The sequence below is a fragment of the Orycteropus afer genome, unplaced genomic scaffold (assembly GCF_000298275.1).
Source record: "Orycteropus afer afer isolate SDZICR_OR568_19922 unplaced genomic scaffold, OryAfe1.0 scaffold00548, whole genome shotgun sequence".
Lineage (NCBI taxonomy): Eukaryota > Metazoa > Chordata > Mammalia > Tubulidentata > Orycteropodidae > Orycteropus > Orycteropus afer.
In genome coordinates, this window is record NW_006922135.1 from 1535493 (window position 1) to 1548571 (window position 13079).

Here is a 13079-nt window from a genome sequence, read left to right on the forward strand (position 1 = left end):
TGCATACACACACTGTATGCATACAAACACTGAACACAAGCAAACTATTCAGTCAATCCTACTTTCAAACACTTGCTTTCCTTTTCTCCATATGTACTCAAGAATTCATTAGACAATGTGTTCTGAATTTTGTTCATATACTCCTGTTACGTTGTTGTTGTTATGTGCTGTCAAGTAATACCTGACTCATAGCGACCCCTCCTTGGGTTTCCGAGGCAGTATCACTACGGAAGTAGGATTTCCCAACCTTCCTTCCGAGGAGTGGCTGGTGGGTTTGAACCGCCAGTCGTCTGGTTAGCAGGCAAGTGTCTTAGCCACTATGCTACCAGAGCTCCCACTCCTAGCACCACTGAAATAATTCAAGAACCTACCCCCTACAGTTAAGAAGCAGGATGTGCTTAGGGGCATAATACCATATATATTAAAGAACAAATAAAAAAATAAAAAAGGAAGTTACAACAGAGGCTTTCTCCTGAGAATCTGAAAAAGCATCAGCTTACAAGTTCCTACTGAAAGATCTCAGAAATCGCCCTAAGAGTTCCACACAATTTGTGTTGTTGACTATATTTTTGAAGGAGACTTTCAGTTTTGCCACCTGTCAGATCTCCTCATGAACTGCTCTCCACACCTCCCCCACTGTAGAATGTTTGGAGTCCTACATTCCATTCCTGTTTAGATTCAAACTTTTCCTTCCTTTTCTTGGACTCATGAGCATCACACTCTGAGTGCAGGACGTGAAGCTTTTCATGCTGGAGGCTACCAGACAGCTGTGGTCAGGGCCCAAGACTGTGGAGATGGCTTCAGAAGGAGGTACCCTGCTGGGCTGGGGGTATATTCTCAGAGTCCCTGCAAACCCTGAGATCCTTGGGAATTAAAATTGGACACTTCCCCTGAGGACAAGCTCTCTGAGCAGAAGTAGCGTAAGGAGAGACCTTTGACACCACCCAGGATACCCCACCTGGGGAGATTTGGGTGGCAGACAAGACAAATGAGACAGGAGTTTGGGGAAAGAAACAGAGGGGTTGACAAGGCACATCAGGAAAACAAGGCTGAGAAGGAGATGTGGAAGCTACATTTTTGGAGACTGTCTCCTTCAAGAAAGCCCTGACGGTGCCTTCTCCTTCTGAAGGTCCCTTTCCCTTGTGAAGGTCCACTCCCTGTTAAAGAGTGTCCTGAGGGGCATTTCAGATACAGTGGATGTCAACATTGTTCTATGTCCTGGAAACATCTTAGGAGACTGGCAGAGGGATCTGTCAGGAATTTCCTGACAGAGGCTCTCAGATTCAGAAATAACTTGGGCCTGTTTCTTCTGGGCAGACAGGGGCCTGGGAATCTGGTTGAAATTCTCACAAGTTCTCAAATGGGAAACTGCCCTAGTGGAGGGAAGGAACATCAAATTCACCCCAGGGATGGTTGCTATCTTCACCAGTTTCCTGCTGCATAGTGCTGTTCAGCTTTTGAGATTCATTGCTCAGATTCCCAGTGACCTTGCAGGGGATTCATAGGGCCTAACACTTGGTGGCTTTTCTTCCTCATCCGTTGTCCCTTTTCCTTTGTCTCAACAGTAACTCCTGGGCTGGGACCTAATATGATCATGAATTCTCGGGCCTCCACATCTTCCTTCACCGCACTGCCCTTCCCCTTAGCCTCTCCTGGACCCCCACACCAAATACCATTGGGGCAGCACCCGCTGCCCATTATAACTGCATTATGCCCTCCTGGCATCCCTCTGGGGCTCTCATCTTTCCCCAAAACATTGCTGATGACAAGAGTTGAGGACTGTGGTGGAGCTGGGACTGGTAAGGTCATTATGCAAGTCAGCACAAAAGGAAGATCAGCAGAGCTCCCTGGAACTCAGACTTCTGTCATGCCACTTGCCCCACTCAATTGGAGTGCTGCAGGGATTCCCAGTGGGGCTGTTGAGCATGCTCCACAACTATTTGGGGCAGTATCTACTGTGGAGCAAATGATCCCTGCCACTCCTATTGTTGGCACTCAGGCTTGTAGGGGAGGTTGGTCCCCACCACAAGCTGCCCAGCTAGACTACATTTTCACCCAAGTGAAGGAACAGTCAGGGCCACATAGGTCTTCTGGGGAGGAAGGCCAGGCCACTATCCAATCCAGGCCCTCGCTGGATGACTCCTCCTGTAACCCCAAGAGCGTTTATGAGAACTACCGACGGTGGCAACGCTTCAAGTCCCTGGCCCGGAGGTATCATCCCCAAAGTCCTGATACAGAAGCTCTTTCCTGCTTTCTCATGTGAGTGTTCTTGTCAGTGGGGAAACCTGACAGTATCCTGATGCTTTCAAATAAACAGATTAGGGGAGAGAAAATTGAAGTTAGGCTCTTTGGGAACACGTGAAGGAACGTCATGAGGGCAATGGGAAATGTTATGAGAAGAGACATTCCTGATAATGTTAACCATACCACTCTGTGCATAACACACTTTCAGGTACTTTATCTCAATTCACAAAAGCCCTGAGTGTGCCTTGCCCTTGTGAAGATACTTTCCTTCCTCCCTTGTGTGCCTTCCCTTGTGAAGGTCACTTCTTTCCCTCCACTTCAGGTACTTTATTGCAACTGAAACTCACTACCTTGTATGTAAAGCCAATCTATATATTTGAATCATTACCCTAATGATTACTTACAACAGACTAAATACCAAACATTCCTGTTGTCAAGTGAGGGACCACGATGTGAATTGAGGTCTCAGACAGGATACAAGCTCCATATGCCTCCCATTGGTCTTTGCCTTCCAACATAGGAGTTGTGAATCTATTGACTACTGCCAAAAACAGAGTAAGGCAGAGCCTAGGAAAACTGTTTTAATTACATTCCCACTATATTCCTCGGGAACTCCAGTTACAAAAGGGAGGTAGTTTAGTACGCATAGTGGTAAAGGGTTTGGGTTCTGCCACCACTAGATTTGTAAACCTAACAAGGGCATTGACCCTCCAGTACATCAAATACGGGACAATTATAATTAACCCAGAGAGGAATGCTAAGGAGATGACATGAGCTAATAAATGAAGGGCTCAGCAGACTGCCTAACACACGGGGTGCCACATTAAGGAATGTTCATTGTTGTCACTGTTATGAAGGAAAGGCAATGTAGTACAAGAAAACCAAAACCCAATGACATCTAGTCAATTCTGACTCCTAGTGACTCTACATGACACAGTAGAACTTCCCCATAGGCTTTCCAAGGCTGTAGATCTTTAGGGAAGCTGACCGCATCTTTCTCCCTCAGAGTGGCTGGTGAGTTCACACCACAGACCCTTTGGCTAACAAATGAATGTTTTCACCAAAGCGCCATGAAGGATTCTAATACAAGAAAAGTCCTCACAAAAGTCAACATGTCCTAGCTGTGGGGTGTGTGAGTGAACAATAGGCCATGACATCCAAGGCCATGGCATTCTGTGAATGGAAGGGAGAGAGATTACTCATCTGGGAAGCTTTATCACAACAGACCCTACATTCCTGTCAACACTCCTCTTCCCTTCCATCATTTGGAATCAACTAGTATCGAACACATATCCCATATCACAGGACATTTTTCTATATATATGCTCCTCCCCCAATGGGTGAATGACTGAGGAATTTGCTTGCCCCCCGACCACTCCACTCATGCACACCAGCCAACTACACCTCCCAAGAAAATAGATAGAAGTCCATAGAATCCCACTTTTAAGCCATCTTGGAGGTTCCATGAATTCTCAGACAACCCTGTGTTCCTTGTTGGATCAGTGTCCAATGCAATCTTGAGGCAGCACATGTCTCCCTCAAGTACCATGGGCTCTCTTCACCCTAGGTTTTAAGCAGAACTGTCCCTCTTCACACTCTGCGGCTCTGGGAAATGTTTGACAAATGGTGGGCCCTCCACTCCAGAGTCATCTAGGAAGCTGGTGTAGTGCCTAAAGCATTTGACCTGCTAACCAGAAGGCTGGTGGCTCAAACCCACCAGTCACTCACAAAAGGAAGACTGGGCAATCTACTTCCATAAAGACTTAACGCCTCAGAGACTCAAAGGTGTTCGCTATGAGTCGGAATCGACTTGACTGCAGTGAGGTTTTTTTTTTTTTTTTAGTTTAGTAGACTGTATCATGGAATCTGCATTTTAATGTGCTGTGGTAGATTATTCTGTCCACAATGAAACTGAGGAGTCAAGAATATCCTTTTCTTTAGGATGTTCCTCTCATGAATCCATCTCAGGATAGTTCTGATGCTCTCTGAGTGTTATCCTAGAAATAAAGCAATAAAAATCTAAGAGTAAATACTAGAATGGGAAATAGACACTGACAAATAGTAAGGTAGATGTGACAAGGAACAAGGGATATCTGTAGGGGTATGGTCAAGATGAGGATGGAAAATATACTTGTAGAAAACTATTGATATTCATGTGGTTTTAGCCCAGTATTGAGATCACTAGCCCGAATGAAACCCTCCATGACCCTGGAGGAAGGACTGTGGTGGTCTGTGCAGGAATGGCAGCACAAAAGCAACTTTGACCGGATGATCTTCTACGAGATGGCAGGAAAGTGAGTTCATGGGATCCTGGTCCTATGGGGGATGAGTGGCAAGGCACTATGGGTGTGGGTTGAGAGTGGCTGCTGTCTGGCTGTGTTGGTGCAAATGGGTGGGGGATGTAATGAGGGACATCTGTGCACTAGGCATGGTCTCTTGGATCCCTGCGGATCCATGCTTACACTCAATTTCCACCACCACATTCACTGTTTGGAGGTTTCTGTAATCCCTTCTTCCAGAAGTACATTCCTCTATGGATTATGGGTTTGTGAGTGATTTGATGTTGAGGGTGTTAAGATGGGGTTTGAGATAAACACCACAGGTTCCAATGGAGATCATGCAGGCCCAACCTGTCGGGACTCTACAGTGAGGGGATATGATGTACCAGCCAGATTCCTGCTTGCCTCAGTGTCCTGGCAGCTGACAGAGAATTTAGGACGTCCCACACCTCCTCATGACAACTGGCAAAAAATTGTTCAACCACCATCCAAGAATGAGCTGGGGCTGGAAAGCTTTCTTGCAGGAACAACAGAAGCTCATTGAACTTGTGGATCAGTCTCTACCACATACTGCCTTTCCATTCTTGGTTTACAAAAAAAAATCAGAGCAGTCAGAAAAATTTCCTGAAATCATAGCTTTCACCTTCTTCACAATACCTCCTGGACCAGTATCTCCCTGATTTATAGGTCAAGGGCACAAAGCCCAAGACTAGCACCAGGGATCTGGGAATTGCTCCCTGGGGGTATCTGCAATCAATGGCACCCCATCTCCCAGGTTCAGACCATCAGCTCTCCTGTGTTTTTTTGGCAGTGTCAGGATAGGCATGGAGTAGGAAGGTCCACCATTGTAGTCGTGCTGTGTGTCACACAGGCATGATCAAATTTAAAAAGCTAGTGTGAAGGAGCTCTGGTAGCATAGTGCCTAAGGCACTTGACTGCTCACCAGAAGGCTGGAGGTTCAAGCCCACCAGCCACTCCTCGGAAGGAAGGTTGGGCAATCCTACTTCCATAGTGATACTGCCTCGGAAACCCAAGGAGGGGTCGCTATGAGTCGGGGCCGACTCGACGGCAAACAACAACATCAACAACAACAACAGTGTCAGTACTGCAGTATGTATGCCATCAGATGCTAAGGGTATGAAAAGGAATTGCGATCTATGCGTCTGTCTGAAGACGTGTCCAAGAAGACATGGCCCTTTTCCTTCACAACCTTCCTAAGGTAAGATGAGTTTTGCTACAGGTGAAAGAATGAAGTAGTGACATTGTAATGGGCCCCAAAACTTATTTGTTGCTTTGAGAGCAACTCCCTCCAGGGAAATGGACTTATTCAGCATCTTGTTAGGCCACTAAAGGCACATTTTTTCCAGCTTCCAGGTAATAAGCTGCTGCCTGGTGCTGGGGCTTCCAGTAAGCATTGCCTTCTTCTGAGAACAGCATGTGCCTCTCTCACCCTTGTCAGGTTCATGGAGTTTGAGTTAGAGGAGGAGATGCAGATTCAGAAGCTGCAGCAGGGAAATGGGTCCCCATGCGTGCCACCTCCAGCTTCTCAGAACCTTGATCGGCATGAGCTTTCAGGCACTGTAGTCACCTGTCACCCAGGTATGCCTACTGAATTTGCAACAGGAGCTAACGTACAGAGGTCAAAGGCCAAAGTAGAGAATGTTTAGGGAAGGCCAATGTCTTTATATCTGGTACTTCCTTTTCAAGAGAGGGAAATGACTAAGAGCCTGCTAAGAGCCTGGGATCTCAGCTACTCTTCACTACACACTAGATAGTAAGCTGGTCAACTTTCATGGCTATTGTCTCACATGGAGTATCAAAGGTGGGATTCAATATCTAATCACTGTATAAACCAAAAACAAACCAAACTCACTGCCATTGAGTTGGATCCAACTCATAGCAACCCCTCCTTGGATTTCAGAGGCAGTATCATACTACAGAAGTAGATTGCCCAATCCTCCTTCCAAGCAGTGCCTGGTAGGTTTGAACCGCCAGCCTTCTGGTTAGCGGTCAAATGCCATAGGCACTACACCACCAGAGCTCCTACTGAGCTTCAAAAGCAGGTCCAAATGGGAGAATTTCTAGGAAAAGCAGATGTTCTAAAAACTTCCTCACAAAATGACTCTTAGACCTTCTATCCTTTATATCTCTCACCATTCTCGTGGCTTCAGGTTGGCCAACCCACCTAGAATCATTTCAGTAGCACCAAAATCTGGCTCTTATAACCTAAGATTGGGTGGGAAGAACTAGAGTTTGCTGCCACATCCACCACCTCACTTCCAACCCTTCCTCTAGTGCTCACTCTGAAGAAAGGAGATGTCAAGCCACAGCTCTCCAACCAGCAGCCACACAGACCCCAGTGCCCACAGAGGCTCAAGGCACACAGGCAGATCCCTCCTGAAGCTGTGAATGAGTATCTTGACATAATGGAAAGGCTGCAGGGACCTACCCATTCCATCACTGAAGAACAAGATGGAAAATGGGAAGAAGAAGAAAATAAGCAGCAGCAGGAAGAGAATGCACTATACCCTGACTCAGGACTCCTAGGCTACATTGAAAAGCTGTGTTCGCAGGAAGCATTTGTCACTAAGGTGGGCTGGGCCTGTTGTTCTGGAGTCTATAGGTTTCAAAGGTTTGGCACTCCCAACCTCAAACATCTGGGGCTCAGCCCCAGGACATTGTAATTAAGCTCCATTACCTATTCCCCCAGTCAATGTGTGTCTTCATTTCTGTGTGTGTGTGCCTGTATGTGTGTGCATATAGACTGGTGTGGTGACATTTTAAAACAACCAACCTAATCCAGGAGCCCCTGCCATCAAGTCAATTCCAACTCAGAGACCCTACAGGACAGAGTAGAACTGCCCTTAGCGTTTCCAAGGTTGTAAATCCTTATGAAGTGTACTCTCCCATCTTTACCCTGAGAAGTACCAACTTTTTGGTCTGTAGCTGAGCGCTTTAATCGATGCACCATCAGGACTCTTTCAAATACAACACTGAGTGAAAACTCAATCCAAACTATATCAAAGCCACTGTCATTGACTCGTAAGGATAGAATTGCCCCACACAATTTCTCATTCTATAAATCTTTACTGAAGCAGACTTGATCCCACAAAGTGGCTAGGGGGGTCGAACTTCTGATCTGTTGGTTAGCACGTCAATGCTTTAACCACAGTGCCATGAGCACCATCATGTGCAAACTCAAGTGGGGAATTAATGATTGATTTTTAGATCCTTCAGATAGGTTTGGACCACTAGTCTTCTGGTTAGCAGCCAAATGCCTTAGGCACCATGCTACCAGAGCTCCTTTCTAGATCACTACTTACTACTTGTCAAGGAAGTTCACATATCACCTCTTTCCTTTATCAGGTAGAAGCAGTTATTCACCCTCAATTCCTGGAAACATTACTGTCACCAGAACCACAGGTGGATCTTTTGTCCTTAACTCAGGAGCTGGAGCAAGAGGAAGGACTCCCTCTCACCCAGGTGAAAGAAGAGGCCGGGACAATCAGAACATGAAGCCAGCATGATTCAAACCTATAGTGCCTTGGCTAGCATGAGTTTTGGGGAAGGACATCTGCATGTGTGGGAGCAAGTGCAGAACTAGGAGATGTGAGACTATGGAGAGGCCTAGAGGATGAGTGGTAAGGAATCAAAGATTAGCAATATGGCACATGAGGATGGGGAGGAAGAGCTGCAGTATCAGTAACCAAAACCAGTCATGTGACTGACTTTCCTGAATCCTGCCCTAATACTAGGATCTCTGCCAACATGCTTAGCCATGTGTTCTCACAACTTGTACACAGCCAGTAACCATCCATTTTCTTTCCTTGCAGCTGGTAGAGAAACGAGTAGTGGAGTTGAAAGGCAAAGAGGGTGTGGAGGCACTCCCAAGCTATGATGTGCCCCAACTGGAGCCAATTTCTAAGGCTTCTGAGACCAGTCAAGATTCAGGGAGCAGAGACAACCATGGCCTACAACTAGAGATCAGCAAGGAAATGGGCACAAAAAAGTTGACTGCACATGGCCTGCCAAAAGATGGTACAGGAGACAGTAATCTGTACAAGTCAAAAGAACTTGGTCTCTTTACATGCAGTCAAAAGTCACACAAAGTTAAGTCTGCACAATTAACCTCTCCTCACCAAGGCCATAGTCGTACTTCCCCTAGACTGAGAACCAGATATGACTTAATGTTTATTGAAACCTCTCCTGTTCATGAAACACCTGGGAAAAGAGATGTGTCCAATGAGGAAGAGGACACAGAGGAGGAACTCCCCAACCTTGCCTTCCTCTTGGCATCTCAACAAAGCCTACTGCCCTGGGGTTTCCCCAAGAGTCCTCCACATGCCTCAGGCATTGTCCACCATGGAGTTCAGGGCTGCTGGCAAGCTTCCCAGTACCTATCTCCTGAGACAGTGTGTCTTAGCCAGCCTGCATATACAACTACTGAGTCTAAGATGCCAACTCAAGTTGGAGCCCCATCTTCTGCTAAAAAGAGGCCCTATTCACGGACTGCTCCCGGAGTCTCTCAGAAGCTACCCTTAGCTGTGGATGGGGTCCAACCAAAGAAGCGTCATTTTAGCCACTAATGAGCTCTCTTCTTCCATGTGTCAGACAGAACCTCAGGTTGTGCACCCCACAGTACATTTGAATTTTCAGCCCTTCCCTTATCATTAGGCCAGTGCTCCCCACCTATCCAGGCAGTGTGTCTTGGCTCTTGTACAGACACGGTGAGGGTACAGAGGAAGGTCATAGTCTGTTCAGGGTACAGAGGGACACCTGTGGTGGGAAATAAATAACAAGAACCTACAAAAGTCCTCTGTAAAACTGGATTAAAGAAAATTCATTTTTTGAAGAAATTCACATTGCCTCATTCTTCTGGTTCTCCTCTGCTGCTGGATGGATTATGGTGCTGGGACAATGGGTGTCCCCAGTTCTCCAGATACACAAGTGAATGACCTAGTTCTTCCCTCAGCTTTACACTGAAGTCCTCAGAATGCTCTTGGGGACAGTCTGGCTTTGGCCTGCCACAGGTCACTGATAAATCCCCAGTGATCACTTTCATCATCCCTTTATCACAAGCCATGACTTGATTGGGGGAGTTTTCTGTGGGTATCCTATCATTATCTTTGTCTCTTAACAATCTGTTAATGGAATATTACTTGGCCACCTTTCAACCTTCTTGGCCATTAACTAATGTCTCCATATTTGAGCCCAGAGACAGCACTTTTCTCTAAGATGCTTTTTTCTGCTTCCTTAAAAGAGGCTGAACAAAAAGCCTTAAATGATCTTCACCACACTAAGGCTCTTTTTGTGTAGCTGCTTTGATCTAACAAGAAAAGGCTTGGCTTCTTGCAGACATGGCTCTCTGCTTCTACACATTCACTTTAGAAAAGGGCATCATTAATTCTCAGGGCAACCATTCAATAACCATTCAATAACCATTCAATCACCATTTAATAAATCTACTATTTCTGAATTCTGATGAGGACAGAATAAGACAGAGTGTGCTGAAAATACAATCAGGAGGATTTCTTTAAATGGTATATATGGATGAGCTATGAAAGAAGCAGGGAGCACAGAAATCTTTCTGCCATATTTCTCTGTAGGAAAGCGTTTTGTCCAAGCAGACTGGGAAAGTCCATCCTGCTATGGTCAAGGGGATACTGACCTCACCCACCTTTTGCATATTCCAGGAGCACTCTACAAGCATTGTGCCCTCACCTTCCCAACACATGGCTGAAATTCCGTGTGTAATATAGGCAGATTTAGTCTTATACTTACATTTCCAATAGTTCCTTAAAAACAAAAGTAAACCTGCATCACACAGCAACAATAAAGCCTAAGAAAAGAAGAGATGGGATAAGGTGGATGGCAGCCCATGGAGGGCCTCAACTGTGCACAGTTGGATTGTGAGCAGGATATGAAGGGCTGAGGCATCAGTTATCTTCCTGCTTGGGCACTTGCATAGATCCCTTGTTCAGAGCAGTGGGTGTTTGTGTTGGTGTGGGAATTTGGTGCCTGGAAGGTGCCTCATGTGTGACAAAGTCCATAATTGGGCACTGGATGGAGAAGTTCTGGAAGTGACCTAGGCAAGAAGGGACAGATGGGAAAATAAATAAATAAGAGACCTCAGATTAAGGGACGAAGACATCTCTCCTCTTTACTCTGAATTTTCAAGTACTTATCTTACAACCCTTGATAAACTGCTCAAATCCAGGTGTGCTTGGCCTGAGCTCTCCATCTACTCCTCTCAGAAGCTCTGATTCCCAACATGGAAACCCCATGGAACTCACCAATGTTCCCTCCAACCACAATGCTCTCTTCTGCAAGTTCTGATTTTATTCCAAGTTCAGGTGTGATTTCAGAAAAGCCATATCACAGAAGATTCCAAGCCATCACTAGGCAGGAACCTTATCGGTTGGCCTCCTCAGCATAATGATTCCAGTTTATCCCTGGTACCGAGGCAAATACACACATCAAACTTCAAAACAAATTGTGGTGAGAGTTCCAATGACATAGTGGGAAAGGCAGACAAACTACACACACACTCTTCAATAAAGAAAACAAAAACCAACTGACACAGATACAGATGATAATCCTGAAGCCCTGAGCTTTGAAAGGAAGGATATGGAAGTGGAGTTAACTCCAACTAGTAGAAGAACCTGCATGAAAACAGTGAATATGGAGACAAACAGACTTGTGGACTGCTGGCGATCCTCACGGCACAGACAGTTTGGATATTTCCAAGCAGTGTTAGGAGCTAAGAATTAACCTAGAAATCAGCCCTGCTTGCCAAGGACTGAACAGAGGACTACACTGGTGGCTGATGACTGAAAAGGGAAACAGAAAAGAAGACAAACTGAGCTCTGTGGACTTTTGGCTGTCTGGAGGGTACAGCCACTTTGAATGTTTACAAGTGGTTCAGCCACTTTGCATATTTAAAGCTACAGTGTTCTCTCAGATTCCAAGAACCAAAGTATAGCCGCCACTTGCCAAGGACAGTATGAACATACTGGAGGCTGAGAAATGGTAAGGTGTGATATTCCTCTTATTGCTCTTAAACCTGACACCCTGTTGGTGAACAGATGTGCATCCATCCTTCACCTCCAACCTCCTTCTGGGTAGGCAGAAATTCCATCCCAGTTTGTGTGCTTTGACAGAGACTGGTTGCCCTGCCCTGCAAACTGCAGATTTTTTTTATCATTACTGTTTTAAAATTATTCTTTTTATTCTTCTTCTTCCTTTTTACTTTTTCTCTTTCTTCTTCCCTTCTTAGATTCTAGTTTTTAGCATCTGTTCCATTCTCTTTTCCTCTTTGCCACTTTTTTTTTCCTTGTGGTTCTCCCCATTCCTATTTTTCTTCTTTCATTTTTCCCATTTTTTTCTTATGTTAGTTCTTTTCTCTTATTCTCTCTTCCACACTTATTGTAGAGCTTTTTCTCTCTTTTTTTATTCATATATCTTTGGTCCTTTTTTAAGTATTTCTTTACATATTTCATTTCATTTATTGCCTTTCCTCTATTTTTTTTTTTTTTCTCTACTTGGTGATTGTTCCTGTGTGTTTATGTGGTGTGTGCTTTTTCTTTCACTTGTTTTTACTTTTTTGATGTTTTTCAATTGTTGCTTTTCTCTAACTCAGTGGGAGACAGCAATCATGCCCACAGGACCCAACCATACCCACACCTCCCACAGCCCTACCTACTAGGTCAGGGCCATAACTTTCTCTGGTCCAACTGGCAACTGATACATGAAAGCCAATATGAGCCTACTCACCTTTAACTGCTCTTCACAAGAAGTCACAGAGGTCTATGCAGCCACTCTCCTTCTCTAGCACACCCACAAGGTGACCAGTGCTACCACCTAGCAAACAGAGGTGTAGAGTACTCAGCTTACTCAGAAACATCCAAACAAAACAAAGATAATGAAATGACAAAATATATGTAAAATCAGAAATGATACAAAATCTACAGATGTAAATCCAGATTAATAATAATTTTCAGAAAGGGATAACACATTCAGAGGGCAAAGCAGTAGAATCGAATAAATGGAAAAGAGAATTAGTGAGAGTGAAGACAAACACCTCAATACTTCTTTGGAAATAGATCAATCAGAAAAAAAGATCAGAACAGAAGGAAGAAAGCCTAAGATTCATGTACGATTTCATCAAAAGCAATAATCTAAGTGTAGTCAGAATGCCAGAACAGGAAGAGACAAATAAAACTACAGAGAAAATGGGGGAAGAGAATTTCCCTGATATGATGAAAGATGAGGATATATCCATTAAGACATACCATCATCAAACTCACCAAAACTGAAGACAAAGAAAGAATCCTGAAAACAACATGGGAAAAACAAAAGGTAAAGGGCAACCGATAAGACTAAGCTCTGATTTCTTGGCAGAAACCATTCAGGCGAGAAGACAATGGGATAGCATATATAAACTCTGAAAGAGAAAAATCTCAAATCCAAGAATTAGATACACAGCAAAATTATCCCTCAATAGGATGGTAAAATTAGGACATTTTCAGATATGCAGAAATTAAGGGAACTTGTTAA

General features: G+C 44.7%; 1 protein-coding gene across 1 annotated transcript; it reads left to right on the plus strand.

Annotated features, from left to right (window-relative positions):
• Positions 1-1588: 1588 nt before the first annotated feature.
• Positions 1589-9109, plus strand: LOC103210014 (NUT family member 2D). Its single transcript, XM_007955939.1, has 6 exons — positions 1589-2259; positions 4410-4538; positions 5983-6122; positions 6819-7114; positions 7890-8006; positions 8357-9109. Exons 1-6 carry the CDS (start codon positions 1589-1591, stop codon positions 9107-9109), a joined length of 2106 nt encoding a protein of 701 aa, XP_007954130.1.
• Positions 9110-13079: the final 3970 nt, after the last annotated feature.